This window comes from Crassostrea angulata, chromosome 10, assembly GCF_025612915.1.
Source record: "Crassostrea angulata isolate pt1a10 chromosome 10, ASM2561291v2, whole genome shotgun sequence".
NCBI classification, from domain to species: domain Eukaryota; kingdom Metazoa; phylum Mollusca; class Bivalvia; order Ostreida; family Ostreidae; genus Magallana; species Magallana angulata.
The window spans coordinates 39,613,176-39,635,824 of record NC_069120.1 but is presented as its reverse complement, the minus strand read 5'-3'; the positions used below and the strand labels follow the sequence as shown (position 1 = coordinate 39,635,824).

At 33.6% G+C, this 22,649-nt stretch overlaps 1 protein-coding gene across 5 annotated transcripts; it reads right to left on the bottom strand.

Annotated features, from left to right (window-relative positions):
* Positions 1-1,028: 1,028 nt before the first annotated feature.
* On the bottom strand, positions 1,029-22,108 carry LOC128167845 (beta-lactamase domain-containing protein 2-like). Of its 5 annotated transcripts, XM_052833778.1 has the most exons (10): positions 21,689-22,108; positions 21,559-21,579; positions 11,338-11,534; positions 8,470-8,661; positions 7,399-7,498; positions 6,514-6,619; positions 5,711-5,833; positions 5,058-5,254; positions 4,067-4,312; positions 1,029-3,668 (listed from the first exon to the last, which is right to left on the bottom strand). In XM_052833778.1, the coding sequence occupies exons 3-10, from the start codon at positions 11,481-11,483 to the stop codon at positions 3,480-3,482; spliced, it is 1,299 nt and encodes a 432-aa protein (XP_052689738.1). In that variant the 5' UTR covers positions 11,484-11,534; positions 21,559-21,579; positions 21,689-22,108; the 3' UTR covers positions 1,029-3,479. The 5 variants fall into 5 exon arrangements, with proteins under 5 accessions (XP_052689738.1, XP_052689740.1, XP_052689739.1 ...); XM_052833780.1 differs by lacking the exon at positions 21,559-21,579; XM_052833779.1 differs by having other exon boundaries at positions 21,559-21,694.
* Between the last annotated feature and the right edge of the window lie 541 nt (positions 22,109-22,649).

The window sequence follows — 22,649 nt, the reverse complement described above, 5'->3', positions numbered from 1 at the left end:
GTAGATTCAAAGTTGTGAAAATCATAACCCCCGGGGGTAGGGTAGGGCCACAATGGGGGGGGGGTCGAAGTTTTACATAGGAATATATAGAGTAAATCTTTAAAAATCTTCTTCTCAGAAACTAATCAGCCAGGAAAGCTGAAAGTTGTGTGGAAGCATCCTTAGGTAGTGTAGATTCAAAGTTGTGAAAATCATGATCCCTGGGGATAGGGTAGGGCCACATTTGAGGGGGGGGGGGTGTTAAAGTCTTACATAGGAATATATAGAGTAAATCTTTTAAAATCTTCTCAGAAACTAATCAGCCAGATAATTCTTTATAATTGTTAAGACTTTGGCTCCAGGAAAATTCTTCGGCCTCACAAGAAGGTTCAGAGTTTGATGTAGCTTTATATCCCATATATAAACAATTGTTAAGGATCTTTTTGAGAACTGCAATACTCAACATGTGATATGACTATAAAATCAACCTGTTAGAAAAGGGACTAATGATTATAAACATAAGAATATCCAGGGGGGGAATGGATTTTATTTATACGGGATCTACATGTATTATTTTACATTGTCCAGATAGTTTGTACTATGACTCAATTAAACTGACTTTTTCATATCTATTGTTCCTCAGGTGAGCGATGTGGCCCATGGGCCTCTTGTTTTTTCTGCAATGATCGCTACCTTCATAACAAATTAATAAATTGATTGTAAAAAGTGAGTTAAATTAACTAAATTACTGTTAATGACATAAGTACATTAGATAAAAGAAGCGGCCAAATCGTTTCCTGTTGGAATTTGAATCTGATATCATCGTGATTATTTCGTGTAGTCCGTTATTTTTCTTAGGTCGCTAGAAGTTTCGACCAATCGATAAACAGGAAATTGACCGAAATCTACAAAGAATGATCCCTTATTCCTGGTGAAAACTATATAAATATGAATAACAAGGAATCATTCTTTGAATGTTATAAGATGAACGAATGTATCATTAAAGTTCTGCAGGCTTTATTAGATTTAATAAAGCAATTTTCTACATCTCAAAATAACATTATAATTCATTCAATAAATATCTATACATCGATGTACACTGTATATGAATAAATGATATAAAACAAACAAGAACCCGAGAATAATGTCAGTGTTTTCAAACGCCACTGAAAGGAAAGAAAATGTACTAAGACTTTATCAATCCGTTTTTAGGGAATTTGCATTTCATTTATTCTTGGATCTTTGAGAATGTTGAGCATAAGAATTTATGTGAAGGGAAAGAAAATGTACTTGGATTTTTATTTATCATGATTCTAGGGCATTTGTGTTTCATACGTTCTTGGATCTTAAATTGATAAAATAATTTGCAAATATTTCAAACTATTTCGATATATACATTTCCGGTCATATTTCAGTCATTGATCTTGAACCTTCAGTTATTTTCAATTTTGACCATTATAACTTCTATTACCGGTTAAAAATTATAACTTGATATTATTTCAAATTAGCCGTGAGGTAGGGTGTTGCATTGAAATAAAAATGTTGATGGTATTGTCAGTATGGAGAGCATGTGTTTGTTTCCGTCAATTTTCAGATAAAATATAATTCTAGCGTACATGCATTATTAACAAGAGGCCCATGGGCCACATCGCTCACCTGAGCAACGATAGCGTTCAAAGGATATTGTGCCATATGGCCCCTCGGTAGTTTACAAAAATAAATATCCAAATTTTGCCCTTATTTTGGCATTCACTTATTCTTTGACATATGTACCTTTATGGAATACCATTTTTACCGAATATAAGAAGATCCTATGCAAGATATATAATAAAAATTTGGTAGGGATACATTGTTAAATTCTAATTTCCTTTAATCTTGTTCCGCCCCCACCCCTACTTTTTAAAGGGATCAAAAAATGAGGTTATATAGGTACATTTTCTTCCTCAACTACTTATTAGTTATTATGCCCCCCTTCGAAGAAGGGTGGGCATATTGCTTTGCTGCTGTCTGTCGGTCTGTCGGCCAATTTTGGTATACAGGTTAATCATGATAATATATAGGTCAAGTTCGATATTGGGTACGATCGAGCCATTTTCGACAGAGTTATGGCCCTTGAACTTAGAAAAATTCCAGTTATTTGCAGTTTCCACTCATTTTCTTCGCAGAGGATGACCATATTGAAATGAAATTTAGTATACAGCTTTATCATGATAATATCTAGGTTAAGTTCGATATTGGGTACGATCGAGCCATTTTCAACAGAGTTATGGTCCTTGGACTTAGAAAAATTCCAAATATTTACAGTTTACGTTCATTTTCTTTGTGAATGTTTCCCAGGGAGTGTTTCACAAACAACTCTTGTTGTATTTTATTTAAAAACAAATTTCTGGTTGTGAAAGAAGAAAATTGTACCTCAATGCGCTCAATTCATAAAATTAAAAACATTAAAAAATTTAATTGGTCTTCCCAATTATAAAATAATTGTTGTTTACCTGTCGTGAACTCATGTGACGTTTTGTAACCTTACACACTTGATCGATGAATAAAATCGGATGTAAAATGATGTCACGTGATAATTTATGTTAAAGAATGCATTGATAGGTAAAGATCATACCGAATTATCAATAGAATGAATTGTACTTTAGTATGTTGTTAATGCATCAGATTGTTTTATTTGGCGCAGTTAAACAGTCAGCTGTCTGATTTACCGAAGTCAGTTTTTGATTTGATACGTAAACATTACAAAATAAAATACGGCCGATAGTTCCCCAAGTTACAAAGCATAATTAATGAAACGAAAATCAAAACAAGCTAAAACCATCGTCAAAAGTGAAATGCCAACGCACTGGAATATCAAACTTCAAATTACTTCACAAAATCGGCACCAACGTATCTTGCATGTTTCAAAGATTCCCTTTGTACGCAAACGGTTGCACAACAAACAAATTCATCTTTGTCGGATTGACCCGTTTATCACCCGTCCAACATGGCTGCTTCAAACAAAGAACCTTGTTTTTGATATTTGGATAATCGAACCCAAAGCTTTAAACTGATTTAACCGCATCTTTATTGGTTTCGTAATAACTCAAATTTGGGACCAAGTTAGCCCTCAATTTTTGCAATTTATATTTTTCTATCTATAAGGATGAGTTATGCTAAATTACGTTAAATTTGACTCAGAAGTTCTTGAGAAGAAGATTTTTGAAAATGCGCCCCCCCCCTTTTTTTTTTGCAGTTTCGAGGTGTTCTCTGCTTTGAATGAAAATTAGCCTTCCGCTTTTGCAATTTATGTTCATGTTTCCATAGGGATGCTTTGTGCCAAATTTGATTGAAATTGGCCTAGTGGTTTAAGAGAAGAAGTTCAAAATGTGAAAAGTTTACAGACGGACGGGCGGACATACAGACAGACAAACAGACAGATTCAAGTGAGCTAAAACTGATCAACTGGAATGTATATTACATAATTAAGAAAACCTAGGTTAAAGATTAAATGACGAGGTTTAGCCCTTTTCTCCGATATATTTTTCTAGACATTCATAGAAAGCCGCTTCGTATTGGAGAAACTGAACGTCATCTCCTAACGTGAAAGCCTTGAGGTAGCTAGTAAGATAGCCCAGTCCCACTTTTTTCTCTAAGTCGGCGTAAGCTGCCTGTCCGCCATATCCTGCATGACCAAACGACAGGTGCCCCTTCAAAGAAGCAATACATGGAATTAGACATGAACTAATTTAAAGCTACCCAAACTCAAACGCAACTCTAAATGACAAAGTATTGTTATTTATATCTATCAGATGATTTCATAAAATCTGATTGCTATTCTCCTTTAGTTTTGCTTTTTTGCTGAGTTATAATAAACTGCTTTGATCTAATGTATTTGGATTGAACGGTAGCCTATAAAGTTTTTGCCGGAAGTTGTTGGTGGAAGAAAATGTTCAAAAACTTTGTTAATTCATATTGCAATTTAATTTTAAAAAATCTGATTTCTGATAGGTAATAATTTAGTAACGTGTGTATCTTTTTTTAGCTCTTTTGAAACACCTTCGAATTCATTGACCATACACTTCCATTGACAATTTCACGGATTTACCTGAGGTGTCGGTAAAAAGAAGACCCCGCGCCCCACAGACACATCCAAAAGTCCATCCCAACTTCTCCCTGCAACTACAGGGGTTCCCAAAAGACGAACCATATCTGGTGTCAGGAGAGTCTTGTTGTTATAAGTTCCTCCATTGGCTATGATTCCCCATAGTTTGGCCAATGACCGAGCGTTTCCGAATCCAAGGAAAGAAGTCAGAGGAATTTGATTTAAATCCGGATTGTTGAAGGCAGCAAACTGAAATACATAATATGTAAACAATGCATACATTTAGAGGTAATAAAAAAATTTTTGGTCAAAGAACATGATCATTTATTAATAAGTAAACATGGAATCCTTGTGTCTGGAAGTTGTCGGTCTTTGAACAATCAGGATGAATACCGCGCATTATCTTGTCTGCACAGTCTGATGTGTATTAAGACCAGATATTAAAAAAAATGATATAAATTCAATTCTTTTATCCATGCATGTATTTTAATTTTAAATTAGAATTAATGTATTCATAACATTGACGGTTTTTGTAAGCGATGTAGATATAGATGGACAGAAAAGCTCTAAAACACTGTGTTCGAATCCCGTTTCGACGGGGAAAAAATATTGTGGCAGAGATTTGAGAGAGAAAACTTTTTTTAAGAATCTCGGTATTGCTTCCTTTAAACGTGATTGAAATGTGCATGTATTCCATGTGCATTCACTCAATTGCGTCCATGTTTTCGCATTGCATTTGTGTCGTTGCCTATCACTTGCATACATGTACTTTCAAACTTGTAAACTTTCACCTGAATAATATTGGTTAATGATTGTTTAAATAAATCTTGCAAGAGACTCAAAGGTAATATTAAAGGAAGAATGATTGAATATAATGTGCGATCGAATGTATGAACATGGTTAAACCACTATTTACCCTATTTCAAAGCATTCAATTTGGCTTTAACGCTTTGTATAGTATTGAAATGTATTACTAGTACTTGACAGTGCTTACCGTCGGTTCCTGCTTGAACCCGGAGTAGCTAGCACGCATGAACCTAGACATGGGGTTCATTATGGTGCGGAAGACGTTCAGCTGATGCCAACTGAACGACTTGAACGTGTGCTTTAGGATATTGGTCAGCGACAGCGGAACAAAGCGGGAATTTCTGTGCAGCTCACTTCTGGGCATTCCATAGTGAATGTCGATATCTATAAAGAAATGTTTTAATTCTTGTAAGCACAACTCATCTTAAAACGCTACGCAGAATTTTGTAAAATACTATAGGTAATTAGGACATACATGTATTAAATGTGCAGATGTGCATACTACAAGGAAAGTTTAATTCCATTATTTTTCTGGGAATTTTGGCTCTTTTAAATTTACAATTTTTGTTGATGTTACAGACAAAGGAATAGATGTACATATTTGTAGGAAGTTTTGAGCTGATGACTTTTTGTGAGTTATATGCCCTTTATCAAATTTAATGCACGTACCTTGTCGCTCAGTATGCATGGGTATAACATTGTCGTGTAATGGGCGGGGTGGGGTATATGTGATATTGCTCACTATTCTTTCATTTGGTTTTACATTACCGGTATTTAAACACGCCACGAGTATTATTTTTAAAAATAATCACTATACAGATCCCCCCCCCCCGAGCTTACCAAAGGGTGTGGCTATTTCTTCTCGAAATATTTGGTCCACGTTCCTGTGCTTTGGGTCGGCCTTTCTTAACAGCACGTCCACGTACATTCCAAAGGTGATGACATGGTAAGAGTAGGCCGTGCCTTTCAATAAAAAAATTTTAAAAATATTCAAGATGACACCAAGAGTATCTTTATTGCAGTAAACTACAGTATGCGTTGGTGTGGGTGTTGATGTTATTTATTGAAATGACCCAATCAAGGACTGTTGAAGTAATCTAAAAAAAAATCTTTCTAGTTGTGTAAGATTTTTGACAAACTTGTTTATGATTCCACCACAACGTGGGAGACTTTCCATATTTGACATGTGAATCTTAATTAACTGGCGGAAGTTTAGAATTCCAGTACTTAAAAATGCACCTATGTAGCTTATTAATAAAATATATATAGTTCCTACAGAGCAATCCCATTAATCACCCAAATAAAAAATCACTGCGTAGTATATCTACCTGTGCAAAATGCTCGAGTTGTACGATAAAACTGTACTGTATAATTCAATGAAAACATCTTTTACGTGCAAAATTGGTTTTATTTAAGCCATCAACTTACATTATATGGTTGTGGCATGTTGTAAATTATGAATTTACCGGGTGGCAGTAAATACAAAATTTACAACATGACAGTTGCTACACGTACTGAGAATATTTAAAGGTAGTTTACAATTAATGAGAGCAAGATCCGTGTATATATTGGTTTTACTCATATTTTCTTTGAACAATGAAATAAATAAGGAACAAATGTTCAGCTTCGTTCATTAGTAATACCCGGTTTCCATACAGGTCGCTGTTCCTCCAAGAATGCCTCTACTTCCCGGGGATTAGTCCTCAGCAGTCTGATATCAATTGTGCCGTTCGTTATTGAGAGTCCTGCCTTGTTAGAGCAATTAAATACATTTACAGTTTTGATTTAAAATTTTATTCATATATTTGTCAAGAATGATTTAGTGATACATGAATTATATAAAACGCGTCATTTAACAAACAATTTTTTCACAAATAGATCTAATTGAGAAGAAAGCAGGCAACATTTTTTTAAATAGTTATCCTATATAACTGGTTAAAACCACAAGATTTTGACACAACCTGAGCAAAAAGGGGTGTATACCGTATACCGGGTATTTTTTGCGGCTCGATGTTTTTGGGGTCTAGACCCTGAAAGGTATCATTTATTATATTTCTGCGATTGCATTCGACCGCAAATGCAAATATAGTAGGCCTACATATTCTATATTGCATCAAATTTCGACCCCCTCTTTCATTTGTGTTCCTGGGTTTTGACACATCTAAGCAAATTGGGGTTATACACCGGTACTCTATACCCCTTTTTATTTTTGGCGCCCAACTGAATTGTGTCAAAATCCTTGATGTGGTTACAACAATTTCAAATCATTCTTCTTGTAGCATACTATTTTTCTTTCTGTTTGCAAAACGTGAAAATAATAACTTAGATAGTTATCCTTTGTCTGTCTTCTGTCCGTGTGTCTGTCTATCAGTGTGTCTGTCTATCCGTGTGTCTGTCTATCAGTGTGTCTGTCTATCAGTGTGTCAGTCTGTCTGTCCGTCCGTGTGTCTGTCTATCAGTGTGTCTGTCTATCTGTCTATCAGTGTGTCTGTCTGTCCGCCTATCTATCTCTATCTCTTTTTTCTCACCTGATGACTCAGTAACATCTCCACTGTTATATTCTCTTTGCCATTCTTCCTAAACTCAGGCCAGTAATGAGACACGAGTTTATTATAGTCTAAATAACCCCTGCAAATAAATTAGAATAGGGTTTATTTTCCCTTAACTTATCATTTTGTACTATATAATTATTTCGTGTATTAATGTTCGATTGAATATAAAACTTAAATTGTTGTTGTCGAACATGTTTAAAGATAACAGTGGACCGTCAATGGTGATAAATCATGCACTTAATATCATTTGAATTCGCATGATTTTTATTTCATTTTTATTTATTATTCCAAAGGATCAATCTCAGCAATGAGCAAGGTAATAATAAGGTATGCAAATTCGATCGCTGACACAAAATATTTTCTAGTCAATGATGCATAAAATTAGTAATTTCATTTGTCTATTATCCAGTTCAGTTCAGTTCATTTATTCACTCAAACCCATTTCATGGTACATGAGGACAAATATAACATTAAAATATACAAAAAATTAAACATATATAATTATAAGGTATATAAACTTGAGAAAAGTTATATAAGTTGAAACTCGTGGGGGACTGCCTCGTATATATGCGTCCATTACATGCATTTTCATACCCCAAATAATCAAATTGTTGACGGAATTGCTTCAAACAAGCATGGGGCGAGGTGCAATGGTGGGCTGAGAGGGTTGTGATTAAATGTGCACGACTGCTTATTATGTAGTATTAAATTACAAGTATGCTCTCAATTTAGAAAGGGCTTAACCCACCCACGCTTAATCTGTCTCATTGTGCGCGTTGGTTATTTAAACACTGTAATACGTGCTTATAGGCAAACCAGACATTGAAACTAATGTTAAAACGGGCTTGGTCCCTCTGGGCAAAAGTGCATGTAAACGTTCAAACAATTATGGATAACGCATATACCTGTACTTATGCACACCTTCCTATTCCTCCTTTTTAGCCTAATTTTGCGTGATAAAAATTCTAACAAAATCATCATGATAAAATTGAAAAGGATTATTGCTTTCATAACTACATGTATGTATATTACATCTGTTTTCATTACTTTTGTACGAAGAGCGCCACCAGAATAGCTGAGACCCCTTTGGTGGATGAGAACATGATGGATAAAGTGTCATTTTTCCACTTCCGGGCAGCCTCGATATCGGAGTATCCACCCCATATGTCCACCACTAATTCTCCTTTGTAGTAAGCAGAAAAGCATGCTCCCTTCTCCAAATTTGCTTTGATATTTTTCCTGTTAAAAAGTTAATCGAGTTTGATAAAATTAAAGACAACTAAAAATGTCATTACAAACATCGTTAAAGAAAGAGATTAGTAAAGAGACTCGATAGATCCATTTAAGGAGGTTGGCACCTGAAATACTAGCAATCATGTCAATCATCCAAAAACCACTTAGATATAAAGATGGGGACCTAAAATATTCATTTGTTTTATTTGTAACCTATGTCACATGCCATTTTTTGGAATTATAGGGCCTTGCTAAAATTTGGCATGGAAATTGATTATTTGAAGAATCAAACAAATATTTCTTGTTTGAACCATCATTTAATTATGATTTTGACACAGTATTAAGTTGAACACATGTAGTGTCTATAAAAGTAATATCTAAGTCAAAGTTTAAAAAAGCTTGCTTTACTGGTGGCTTCAAATGCCAGTGCATAATGAACACAACAACAGATGTTAAGATTATTACAAATATTTGGAGTAATCAAATTATAACGCAAATAAAAAAAATATTATTAATGTCATCTTTCCAGAACTTTGCAAACAAATGTATGATATTGCCTATGTTTACTTTGAAGAAAGTTTCCTTGAACATAAAATATAATGAATCGACATGAATATTTAGTTGATGATATCGATTATATCAATCATGATATCGATTATATCAATCATGATATCGATGCGATATTGCAATAATGACGACATTGATAACATGGCGGCGCCCATGAGCAGGAAGTGTATTTTTAGCTTAATTAAGCATCGAGACATCGAACTGTTGACGATAATACACTGTATGATATGTCTTAAAGAGGTTCGCTCCTCAGGATTTAGGTTACCATTTTGGATCACCTCTAGTCTAAAATTCTACATCACATATTGATTATAGTAGTATATTTATATTCTACAATGCCAAATAAATTTTATTAAATAAAATGGTTTAAACAAAATTACATTTTTACAGGGTTTAGTAAGGGACTATATTTTGTGGCGAAAGGTTTTCAAGAAGAAAACGAACAATTTTCATAACTCAATACTAGATAGAGCACTGTCACTTTAGCTTTATAATTTTCAGCGCAGACCAAACTTCAAGATAGTTTGTGTATTACAATATATTCATGATGTTCTGAAAAACATATTAGAACAATATTTTGATATTTCTATCGATATATTTTGGCAGATTTTAGCTTATATTTCATAGTAGTTAAGAAAAAAGTAACTCCAATTTTGGCCTAAGATTAGCTTATTTCATGCTATATCTAAAAATTTTGACATGTGACCCCTACTATTTTTACTTTTACATGAGACATTAAATGTATGTCTGTAGAAGTTTTTTTTAATCGATGAACGGAATGTTTTAAAGAATCATCGATATCGATATCTTTATCATGTTTACAATATCATGATTTAGGTCGAGGAATTTTCTGTCAAGATGATACACATAAAACTGACATTATAATAATATTTGAAATTATATTAACCTATGAAGTAAATATTCGTAATCGATGTCGATGCAGATATCGTCATCGTGTGTACGATATTATTAACATCGACTTTATGGTTTATATTTGGCACGTAAAGACGGTTATTGGTTACATATGCAGAGATAGTAATAGTTATCAAAAGACGCAAAAAACAAAACAAAGCATCACTGGAAAGATACATTATTTTACAAAAACTTTAAAAATCAGTTAAGCCGTAAGCATATATGGTCTTGTTGCAAGAAAGCTACAGTTTCGATTTAAGGGCATAATTTAATTTCCGCCATTTTCTCAGTTCAGGAAGTTCAGTAAGGAGGCTGAATGGTAAAGCAATTAACCATCAAATGACAGATCTGCCTTCAACATTCAAATATGATATTTTGGGTCTCAAACTATTATTAAGTCAAGAAAAAACCCCAACATATCAAGCTTTGGAATTTGAACAATTTCCTATATTTTTATACAGAGCCCGTGGTCAGCAGGTAAATATTTATAAACTAAATATGGCAGCGGCCGTCTCAGCGTAAGTACAATTATTGTCACCATGTACGGCGAACTTCCTTGATCATCACCCCGCAACGTTTTTACTTTCGTTATTTTACGCACGTCTAAAGAATGTCACCTTCACATGACAATTCAATTTTCAATTCAATTCAGTTTATTTCGCTCACACCATGGAATGGTACATGAGGTCAATCATTATATACAGTTCAAAAGTCAGAGGTACATTGTATAAATGAATAGATAAGTAGTAAATAAATAGTAAATAAGCATAAATATACAATATATATTACAATGAAGATGGGTGGAGTTATGTATTAAAAAAACCCTTTGAAGGTTACAAAAGAAATTCCTACATATTATATAATAAGAGCAAAGAATGCCATTACCGCGGTCTATTATAAAACTGAGTGAAATATCAGTACTCCAAATTTTTTGAGGAAAAGAAAATGACACCGTTTCTAAAAAAATAAAACGTGTTTAAAATATCATACAAAATGTATCAAAAGATAGTTGATGAATTCGGAGAGAGAGAGAGAGAGAGAGAGAGAGAGAGAGAGAGAGAGAGAGAGAGAGAGAGAGAGAGAGAGAGAGAGAGTTGAATAACAGAAAGCTATAACAACAGCTTTCCGTGTATGGCAATGTCACGCCTGGTGTAAAATAACATAATACAAGACTATAATAATATTTTTCAAGACACAACTTACTTGAACACATCGTAGACTTTCTGGAATGCTGGATGCACATATCCATCCACGGCCGTGGTAAGGCCGCTCTCTTGCCAGGGATAGCTCTGTGACAGGATTACTGCTACCGCAGTCAACAACAATACATAATGTCCCGGTTTCTCCATGTGAGTTCTCTTACTCTTCTACACTAAGTCACAATGACTGAGTAGGAATCACTGTAATGACATATTTAAAGTGAAATCGTCGCCCACTGTAAGCGAAGGAGTTATCCCCCAGTACCGCGTTGTTCTGTATAAGGCAGGCACGTAGCATCGTTTTTTGAAAGTTGGGGGTGGTGGTGGGGGGGGGGGGGGGCAGACTGGTATCAGGAGAAAACGTACCCAAGAGAAAACGTACCAAGGAGAAAACGTACCCAATTTCTAGGGTACGTTTTCTTTAAGAGGGAACATAAACCTAATTTTGAATAGTTTAAATACTATTTTACTGCATAGAGGAATGTAAGAATTTAATAGATACTTTTATATGAATTAAGTAAAGGATATAAGCCAAAAACTGTCCATTCTGTGAGAGAAAGAACTGATCGAGGCCCGAAGGGCCGAGATCAGTTCTTTCTCTCACAGAATGGACAGTTTGAGGCTTATATCCGACTTAAAACATTCTCCTCTTTTGTTTTAAGAATGGACTTCAACAGGTACACCAGTAGACAATGAAAATAGAGCTATTTATAACCACCCCTAACAAAAACGCGGTCTTGAGTAGAATTCTGTTTCTATTGTCTACTTAATGGACAGGTACAGGTGACTTTTTAGGTATAACTTGAACTGCATGATTTTTCATTCATTCACACAACTTGTGTTTTAGTATCGAGATGTTTTCCTCTGATGGAGAAAGCATTTTCTTAAAATAACTCAGTCAAAATGCAAGGATGGTTATGAAAATCATCCAAACACAGATGGTGTTCTAAGTGACATTCTAGATATGGAGGCTGTGCCAGATTTTGATTTAATTCGGAACTGTGTCTTTTCTGGTATCTCTGATGAAGATATGATTAACGCCAGTCAAGAGGTAGAGAGCAATAATAGGTTTTTAAAACCTCTGAATCAGCAGGATTTGGATGACTTAATACGGAGTGGTTTATCTAAGAAAACGGAGGCAAAGTCAAATCTGGATTTTCCTGATTCCACACATGTATCCATGTATACAACTGCATTTGGATTATTTTCCACTCATGTACCAGTGCATTTGAATTATTTTACAGAGTTGTGTCAATTCATTTGGATTATTATATTTCAAAGCATGCTTAATTAAATTTCATTTTGTTCTCAGATGTATGGCTTTGCATGCTATTTGTTTTATTACACGTCACCTGTACCTGTCCAATAAGTTTACAATTACTATCCATTATTTTTTACTGGGCAGATTTCACTGTCCATTCTTTAAAATAATGGACAGTTTTTTAAACTTATTGGACACTTACAGGTAACTTTTTGGATTTGTTTTCAAATCTACAAGCACTTTATGCTATATAATGGTTTAAAGTAACAAAGGATTGCATAACAAAAATGTTTTAAATAATAGTAATTATTTATATGTATCGGTTGAATATTTAAAGGATTTGGACATGTCAATAAATTTTAAATACTACTTTAATGCATATTTTAAAGCATAAATATAGAGAAATATAAATTTTATGAATAATATCTCTAAAATAATATAGATCACATCGGCTGGGCTGTAGGTACCCTGTAAGTTTTTCTTATATTTGTAACGATTAAATATTTAAAGTACTTGGACATGATTTGAGTTAAACTTTATTTTCATAAATAATTTCTAAATAGTTGATAAATTTACCATGTTTGGTTTTTTTTTTTGTATTCTGCTTTAAGTATTAGTAAGTTCAATGTAATTAGACCTTTGAGACTTTAAAATTTAATCAATTCTAGAGACATTTTAGCAATGAAAAAAAACTATTCATATAGATGACTTTTATTTTATCGAAAAACGCGCTATCGATTTCTTAAGATACTCATAATTAAGTTCTCCAAATTATATTGCAATCAAAATTGTCATGTCGATCTTTATAACGATTTCATTTATACCGATTGATTAATTGCCGGGTTACTAATTAAACTGCCCAGGCGAAGTCTGTGCATTTGTATATAACACAGTTGTTGTCCAATTAATTAATGTTCGTGATTATGTATATAAAATCAAAAGCAACAAATGTTTATTGTATTGCATCACATAATATTTATTAAAACTGTTATTTATGATTTTTACAGGGTGCGTTCTATCTTGGAGAAAACGTACCTGGGTATTTTCTCTCTTGGAGAAAACGTACCCTGAAAATTGGGTACGTTTTCTCCTGGATACGTTTTCTCTTGGGTACGTTTTCTCTACCATTCGCCAGACTCATCCTAAAAAATATTGACAAGCAAAAAAAAAAGGTTTTTCCCCCAAAATCATGAAAATCCTAATCCGGGGGAGGGGGGGGGGGATGTATACCTTTAACTTCAATTTCACTGGGGGTTTTTTCCACAATTTATTGTTCACAATTTATTTTTTACATAGTCCCATAAAAGTGGGGTGGGGGGGGGGGGGGGCACTCCATGTTAATTTAATTTTTTGTTAGTAAATTTAAGAAAAATCTTTGCTGCGCAAAAAAAGTGGGGAGGGGGCAGGATCCCCCCCCCCCTCCGTTGCTACGCTCCTGTAAGGAATCATTCTTTGAGTATTATGATACCTTTGGTAGGGGCGTTATCAAATCCAATAAAGACCGAAATTATCACCTTATAATATTTAAATAATGATTCCTAATTACTTATATTTACATAATTTGAAGCCTTCGTACGATTAAATATATAAAATTAATTGAAATAAGCAAACCCCGCTGGCACCTCAATTTGGAGTCGGTTGAAGTTATGGGTTATATAGTACAAAATAGACACCTAGTGTTATCACAGCCAATGACACTAGAAAATGTAAATCTAGTGCATTGAAAAATGATAAAAAGGATAATCGGCCAATTTAATACATGTAATCTTTTAAATAAACAAAAGCACGTACATGTAATATTGTTGATAAATTTAAACTATTCATAACAAGCACTGTCCACTCATATAGTAGTGTATCAGCGGCCTACGAGGATTCTATATGAAAGAACATACATCGAATATTTTACATTATCCAGTGTCTTTGCCTGTGATAATACTACGTATCGATTTTGTACTATATAACCCATAACTTCAAATGACGTATAATTGAGGCGCCAGTGTGGTTTGCTTACCTATATTTCAATATTTAATCGTACAATGGCTTATTTGGATTTGATCCCGCCCCGACCAAAATTATCACCTCAAAGAATGATTCCTTATTTTTACAGTGAGAGGGCCTTCCTGAAGGTTTAATCTGACAGCTGCGCTAATATAAACAATGCCAATGTCAATCAAACTTACGGGTCATTGATTTGATGATGGGGCGGAGTTAGCTGACTGAACAACAACGATAATGTACATTTTGTTTTAATGTGTTGTATGTGGTCGATGGTTTTATCTACACGGACAGTAGTGGGAGCCTGCACACTTTCAACCTCCCGAAACATCTTAGTGATATAGATCGCTAACAATTCCGCAAACGTCTACCATTATATAAGTAGTGCCTGTTTGGGAGGATAGGCACTATTTATTTTATTATACTGAATGTCTTTAATTGAAAGAAAATTGTATTGCTTTTATATAGAAATGAAGTGAATTCTATGGCGAACCGTACGCGCATAATTTACGCGCATGTAACAATTCGTTGTGTTACCCATTGCCAAGTGTGTTGCTAACGATGAGGGATATAGAACGGATTACCAACTGCGTCTAAACCAATCAGATTTCAGTATTTAGCATGAAAGTATAATAATGTAAATTATAATGTTGTAATGCAGGTAGAAAGTCCTACGTCACCATTACTATGTAATAAAATGCATTTCTGTTTGTAAAGTTGTACACCTAACTACATGGTATATGGTGAAACTTGACGATTTCCTTTGTATATAACAATTTTTACTGGAATGGTTTCATTTTGGGCCAACATTATCAACAGCAGTGAAAATAAGTTAAAAAAAATTACACATATTTGCGTATGATAAAGGACAAATACTAAATCCATGGCTATACTCTATAAACATTTTTTTAGAGAAATGTAGACCATCAAATGTATGGTGTGATTATGAATCACACCCTTATATCATCAATTAAATTAGATTAAGACAACTATTAACCAAAGGTTAAAAGACCAGTTTTTACAGCAATGGCATAACGATATTCAGGAATCGATTAAGGGGGGTTGGGTTAATATTATACATGTATATAGAACTTATAAAACAGGAAATTGATAAGCTTGACGACTACCGGTTCCGCTTGTATACATATGAGTAAAATTTACGCATGAAACCATTTATATGCATGCAACAAACCCGTTCAACATCTGTATTGATTGATCTTAATTCTTCAGATAAGTATTATGTACGTTCAAAAATTGATTACCTGGTCAAATTTCTCGTTTAAGCTTTGGTTGTAGGAATTTGGACCCCCAGTTCTCTGTTAATTAAGAGAGAGAGAGAGACAGAGAGAGAGAGAGTTGTAAAATACGTACTTCAAAAAGTGTTAAGTTTAACTGTTACATTCTATAAAAAAGAATTGTGTTTAAAAAAGAAATACAATTTGATGTCCTTACCTCACCATAAATTTATCAATGAACAATATAAATAAATCTTATCGGAGAGATTTAAACAATCGATTACCTGATCAAAATCCACTTCGTTTCAGAGAGAGAGAGAGAGAGAGAGAGAGAGAGAGAGAGAGAGAGAGAGAGAGAGAGAGAGAGAGAGAGAGAGAGAGAGAGAGAGAATGATGAGAGAGAGAATGATGAAAGAGAGAATGATGAAAGAGAGAGAGAATGATGAGAGAGAGAGAGAGGGAGGGTTGAAATACAATCTGATGTCCTTACCTCACCATAAATTTATCAATGAATAATATAAATAAATCTTATCGGAGAGATTTAAACAATCGATTACCTAATCAAAATCCACTTCGTTTCAGAGAGAGAGAGAGAGAGAGAGAGAGAGAGAGAGAGAGAGAGAGAGAGAGGGGAGGGTTGTAATACATATACTTAAAGAAGTGTTAAGTTTAACTGTTACATTTTATATAATATTGTGTTTAAAAAAGAAATACAATCTGATGTCCATTCCTCGCTAAAAGTTTATCAATGAATAATAAAAGTAAATCTTATCGGAGGGTTTTAAACAATGTAATGCTTTGTTTGGGTGATTTATTCGGGATATGAAGGTAGCGATTTTTCTGCAATGATCGCCAAAGAATCACCAAGAAAGCATTTTTTTGTTTATATTAACATCTTTCTTTAAACTAATTAATAAATTAAAAGTTTGCAAAATTCCCTAAATAACTGTTTATGTACATACTAGTAGGTACGAGAGCTAAAAGAAACAGCCGAATCGTCTCCTGTGAGATCATCATGATTATTTCGTGCAGTGCGTGATTTTCCTTAGGTCGGCTGTAGGTTTCAACCAATCGATAAACAGGGCATGTCAATTTTAGTCCTGTCAATGTCCTGTCAGTTTCTTGTCAGTTTCAGCCGATGTAGATTTCGACAAATCGACAAACGGGGCGTGTAGAAAGGTAAAAAAAATAAATTCTGCAATGATCGCCAAAGAATCGCCAAAAAAGCTTTTTTGTTTATATCAACATCTTTTTTTTAATTATTAATAAATTGATTATGAAAAGATAGTAAAATTCCCTAAATTACTGTTAACATACATAAGTACGTTAGCTAAAAGAAACAGCCAAATCGTCTCCTGTGAGATCATCATGATTATTTCGTGCAGTGCGTGATTTTCCTTAGGTCACTGTAGGTTTCGACCAATCGATACATAAGTACGTTAGCTAAAAGAAACAGCCAAATCGTCTCCTGTGAGATCATCATGATCATTTCGTGCAGTGCGTGATTTTCGTTAGGTCACTATAGGTTTCGACCAATCGATAAACAGGGCGTGTCAATTTCAGTCCTGTCAGTTTCTTGTCAGTTTCAGCCGCTGTAGATTTCGACCAATCGACAAACGGGGCGTACAGATTTCAGTCTGGCTGTTTCTATAGAGCTATGAATTAACTATAAGTTTCCGTAAGAAATAGGGAAAATAATATTTGGTAGATGTAAATATAACACTATCTATCCACTCCTTCCTTTATCAATGATGGAGTAAATAAAATATACTTGATGTTTATTTTGATCTTTATATTCTTGGTTTTCATTCACTAATGATTGATTTTTCCTACACGATTTCTAAATTCCTGCCTCTAATTTCAAAAAAAAAAAATTAAAAGTAAAGGAAATATTCAAAGCGCTCTCACGTGATTAAATTGAATGAAATATTTTTAAGTGAAAATTTTGTTTTATAAATTTTCTCGAGTGATTTGAAAGGTGCTTACAAAATAACACAAGTTTCCTTTAAAATTCGCTTAAGTGTCTTAATTCTTATTTAAATGTTGTGCAACTCAATTTGTTTATTCAAACAAAGCATTTATATGCAATTGTATATTAAGTACATGCATTAAATAGTGATGTCAATGGTCTAATTATATTCAGCATAATAATAAAGGTGTCAATAAACATTAGTAATTAAACAATTGTTCTGTCCAGATATTGGGAAAACAATAGGAGTCTAAGATATGTCGCACAAAAACAATCCATAGGTTCACACAGTTGTTATTAAACATTGATATCTCGATTTGATCAATTATACTTATATACAGTAAACACAGTCTTATTTTCTTGACCATGGATTATTTTTGTTCAACACGCGATCATTCTAAATATACAGTAACATACAACGGAAAACAACCTGTTTCCCCATAGACCACATAAGATCATGGTGTCGTACTGCTTTTTTAATATGTAAAGTGTAAAAAAAAATGCATACGGATGTTTAATCTTAATATTAACCCTTAACTTCGTAAGACTTATTCTAAAAAGATTCAGCAGTTTCCATGGTAACATTCTTGCGATAATGACATCCTCACATATGCCTTTTTTCCCTATACATGTAAATATAAGCTAGAAAATTTATAGAAGTACACGATTTGATTTTCTTTTTGAAAGAGTACATATGTCGGCGTAACCTTTCTACACAGCTTTAAGATCGATAAAAATTCCTTTATTTTTAAGGTGTAATAACACATCATCACAAAATGGCTGACCGTTGATCGAAACGACATTTCGTTTTATTGAAAGGATTTTGTCGACTGCAATATGTAACTTACTCCATAGCCGAGTGGATAAAGTGTCGGACTTTTGTATAAATTCATTTGTTTATTAGACATTGCTGTTTTTAAGAATTGATATGTACAGTGTGTATTATGTTGAATATCAATATTAAAAGATATTAAAAAGATAAAAACAAAAAGTGTCGGACTTGTGATCTGTACATTCCGAGTTCGAATCCCGCAGGGCTTTCGTTGTTACTTACTGAAATAATTATTTAAGATATTCATTTTCTATCCCAAATCTGCAAATTTTTCGCGTATTTGACATATGTACAGTTGATGTATCATTTGATCTTTCATTATCAAATATATTATGTCCTGTTAATTTTAGTGACTTTTTCCAGGTGTGTTATTCCACCTTAATCTTTACTCTAAGTTAGCATGCCAACGATCCTTATAGTAATTTAGCTGATCTTTACACCTTGGTGTATTCGTTTATGATATATAATAATATCATAAAAGAAATCGGTGAAAGCTTGCAGGGCCCCTGCATAAAATTAGGATTTTACATGAAGTGATACATAGATATAAGAGGGAATATGAGACAGGAACATATTTTTATCCACGATATATGCGATTACTGCGAATTGAATGTATTCCATAAAGGATATGGTCCTGTTCCTTTTAACACAGGGAATGAATGAAAGGGGAAAAATTACGTGTAAATTGCAAAGACTTGGACAACCCGGATGTCAGAGATAGGTAAATTATATCCGGTTCTTTTGAAATCCCCGTAAACAAATCGAAAGGAAATCCCCTCCTATAAAATTGATTGGTACAAAATTGATCAATTCGTCTACCATATATCTCTAACCTTAACGAACAGGTATTTCCATGGGCCTTTGATATTAACATAGTGATACTTCAATTTTGATCAGTGAAGCAAAATGTACTAGCTCTACATAATTTGTGACTCTTTCGGATGTTTATTGATTTTTTTTCGTCGATTTCTCAACATAGATTATCTCAACAGAAACCCACTTCCTTATTTATCTACTATTACACATACCCAATCACAACGCTGGAGTAATACTATTTTAGTCAGAAAACGACACGCGTACAACCCCAACCACTCTCATATTACACACAAAAACATTTTGCTCAACGTTTATCGTCATCACCCTACTGTCATCCAATACACTACTTTGCTAATAATTATTGGAATAATTTTTTTTAGATATACGTCTGTTATTTATGTATTTAAAACTTATTTCAGCTAATTAAGGCTGATGCACTAGTACCTTTTGTAGAAACAAGACAAAAATGTAAAGATAATTCTTTATAAAATGATGTTTTAATCAAGTTGATCATATAATAAAACAATTGTTGCTGTTTTTTTTCGGCCAATACGATGATTTACATGTGGCTACCCTCGAATTACTATGTTCACCTCGCCTCCAGCTCAGTGAATATTTTACTTCGCGAATACCGAAATCATCGTATTGACCTCAAAAACAGCAATAATTGTTTAATATTGTCTGCTCAGGCATTAAATAACTGTAAACTGACTGCATGGTTCTAACCTTGGCCGTAACCCCCACCACCACACACGTAAACTTACATCCATTAAAAAAAACCAACTTCATTAAAAGAGATTGTGCAGCAATGTTATTTCATGTGGGCAATAGTTACAGTAAATTCAAGGTCAGACTTACAAGATTCCCATTAGGCATTTCACACAACATTTAATTAACTGAAAGTACATATGTGTTGGATGAATTATACAAGAGGAACACCCAGCAGATTAGTTAAACATAATATAAACTTAGGCCACGCATACAACATGCAGTCATGCATGTATTTATCAAATATCATTCTCTCGCCAGAGCATGTAGAGGTCGTGCTACACAAGCTTCGTTTACACAGTTACTAGGTGTAAGGGAAGCTTATATAGCACGACCTCTGGTGAGAGAATGATCAAATATATGTGTAATTTTCAGTCAGAATGCCACATTATACCAAAATTAGTTAAAAGTAAGCGTATATTACAATACATGTAGAACATAATTGTAATCGGATTTCTTAAATTTGGGTACTCACATATCCTATATTTTACTGCATACTATTTTCCTATATGCCCCTAACAAAATTTGAAGATTTTAATGATGTCGTGTAAGATATTTAAGACTCTATCAACGTAGTAATTGTGTAATTTGCTTTTCTTTATTGATATTTTAATTAAATATTGTACAATATTGAAAATGTGTTATGCTTGCAAAAACGCTATTTTGCAGGCGAAACCGTGTTAAGGTAGTCCATCCATAACTAAGGTGAATTTAACAATTTTTATAGATTTTAACTATTTTGAATATCTATTCTAAAATAATTATAAGACCGACATAAACCAAACTCGGGAATATGTATGCAGTCGATTAAATGAACTTTTTGCACTTGGAACTTTTTTAAAGAGTTGTCTGCCCCTTGCAAAAATTTAAAAAGTTCAATTATCAAAAATATTTATGGTAAATAATTCAATTGTTCAGCATTGTCAAAGAAAAGAAAAGCTTTTGCAACTTTTTACCAAGAGATTTGTGAGAAAATTATTTATACTGTAAAGATATATCTAAAAATGCATTTTTCCCATAGACTTCAATGTTAACTTCAAGATGGAATAAAGTTGTTAAAATTCGAAATTTTTAAACATTTTGAAGATGAATCTTTATTATAACATGAATCCCTTTAAACCACACTAAGATTTTAATAATCGAACTTGCAATCTATTAGATATGAAATACAATAGTTATGGATGGACTACCTTAAGTGCGCTATGCCTTGTTCTTTCAGCACGTGTAAGCATTTTCTTGGACATGAACATAATCAAATTTTGTACAACAAACATATAAAAAGTTAAGGTTTTCCGTCAATTGAATTATGCATTGCATCAGCTTAATATATAATTTAAAAAACAACTTACCAGTTTAGATACAGTAGTCTTCTAAAATACACAAGTGTATCGTAGATTTAAACACACTGGCTTCCGGGTACAAAATTTGTGAGCCACATGTAAAATTGTCTACATATACAGTCAAAGTATTTATACTTACATTTTGCGTAAACATCGACGCTACATGTAGTTGTCAAATGACCCAGTACCAAAACAATACAAATGCATGTAGCAAGATGCTTGATACACTCTATCATTTGTTACATGTAAGTATGCGTTCAATTTTAAATTGTTTACAAATCTATATAGATCTTAATTGTGCATAAATTTCCCGGAAATCATAGATATAAGATATCCACATACAATAGCATGTATATCGTCAAATGTATAGATCTCGGAAATAAGAAATTAACAAGGAAAGGGTTAGTCGAATTTACGGATTTTTAAGGGTTTAAAATACGTAGTAGAGCAGGTACGTCATCGGCAGTCCTCTGCACCAACCCAGGGGTCTACTTCCCTTTTATTGATCACGTATCTTTATGCAATGGTTTAAAGCCAAGCACTGTCCGTTTTGGCATATATTGGATAGCGAATCAAAGGTGCGTTGGCCCCAAGTAGACTTTACACTATTTGACATAGTGGGCAGTTTGAGGCTTATAACTAATGACATTATTCTAAAATTTCATTCTAAGATTTCATTTTACATGTAATTGTCGGCTGTTAAAGTAGAAGTGTGACGAGGGATATTCAGTGTAAATGCACAGATCTAGAAAAGGGTATATAAGTGAAGGGAAAATTTTCATTGTAACAAATATGTTTAGCAGACGGGCGGAAAGCAAATGTCGGTAGGAAACAAGATAACCCTTAACTATTAATATAGAAAAACGTGTAATAAACAAGTCATATAGTTAGAAAGTCCAAAGAAATTTTCATCGAAAATTCAAAGCCTCCTTGATCATTGAATATTGCCAAGTGCATATGTTTTTTGTTTGTTTACTTATTAACAAATTTTAACTGTCAATGAGTCAATGACTAATTAAATAATGGACTCATTGACAATTGTTATTTAGTAAAAGACAGATGTATCTCTACACCTATGACGTAACCAACACCCCCAATGT

Bases quoted from the DNA above. Each gene is read 5' to 3' on its own strand.
- LOC128167845 (XM_052833778.1), bottom strand. From the start codon at position 11,483: ATGGAGAAACCGGGACATTATGTATTGTTGTTGACTGCGGTAGCAGTA. The intron at 5,255-5,710 runs GTAAGCTCGGGG...ATTTCTTTATAG, and splicing joins AGAAATAGCCACACCCTTTG to ATATCGACATTCACTATGGA. The intron at 3,669-4,066 runs GTAAATCCGTGA...GCTTCTTTGAAG, and splicing joins TCTTTTTACCGACACCTCAG to GGGCACCTGTCGTTTGGTCA.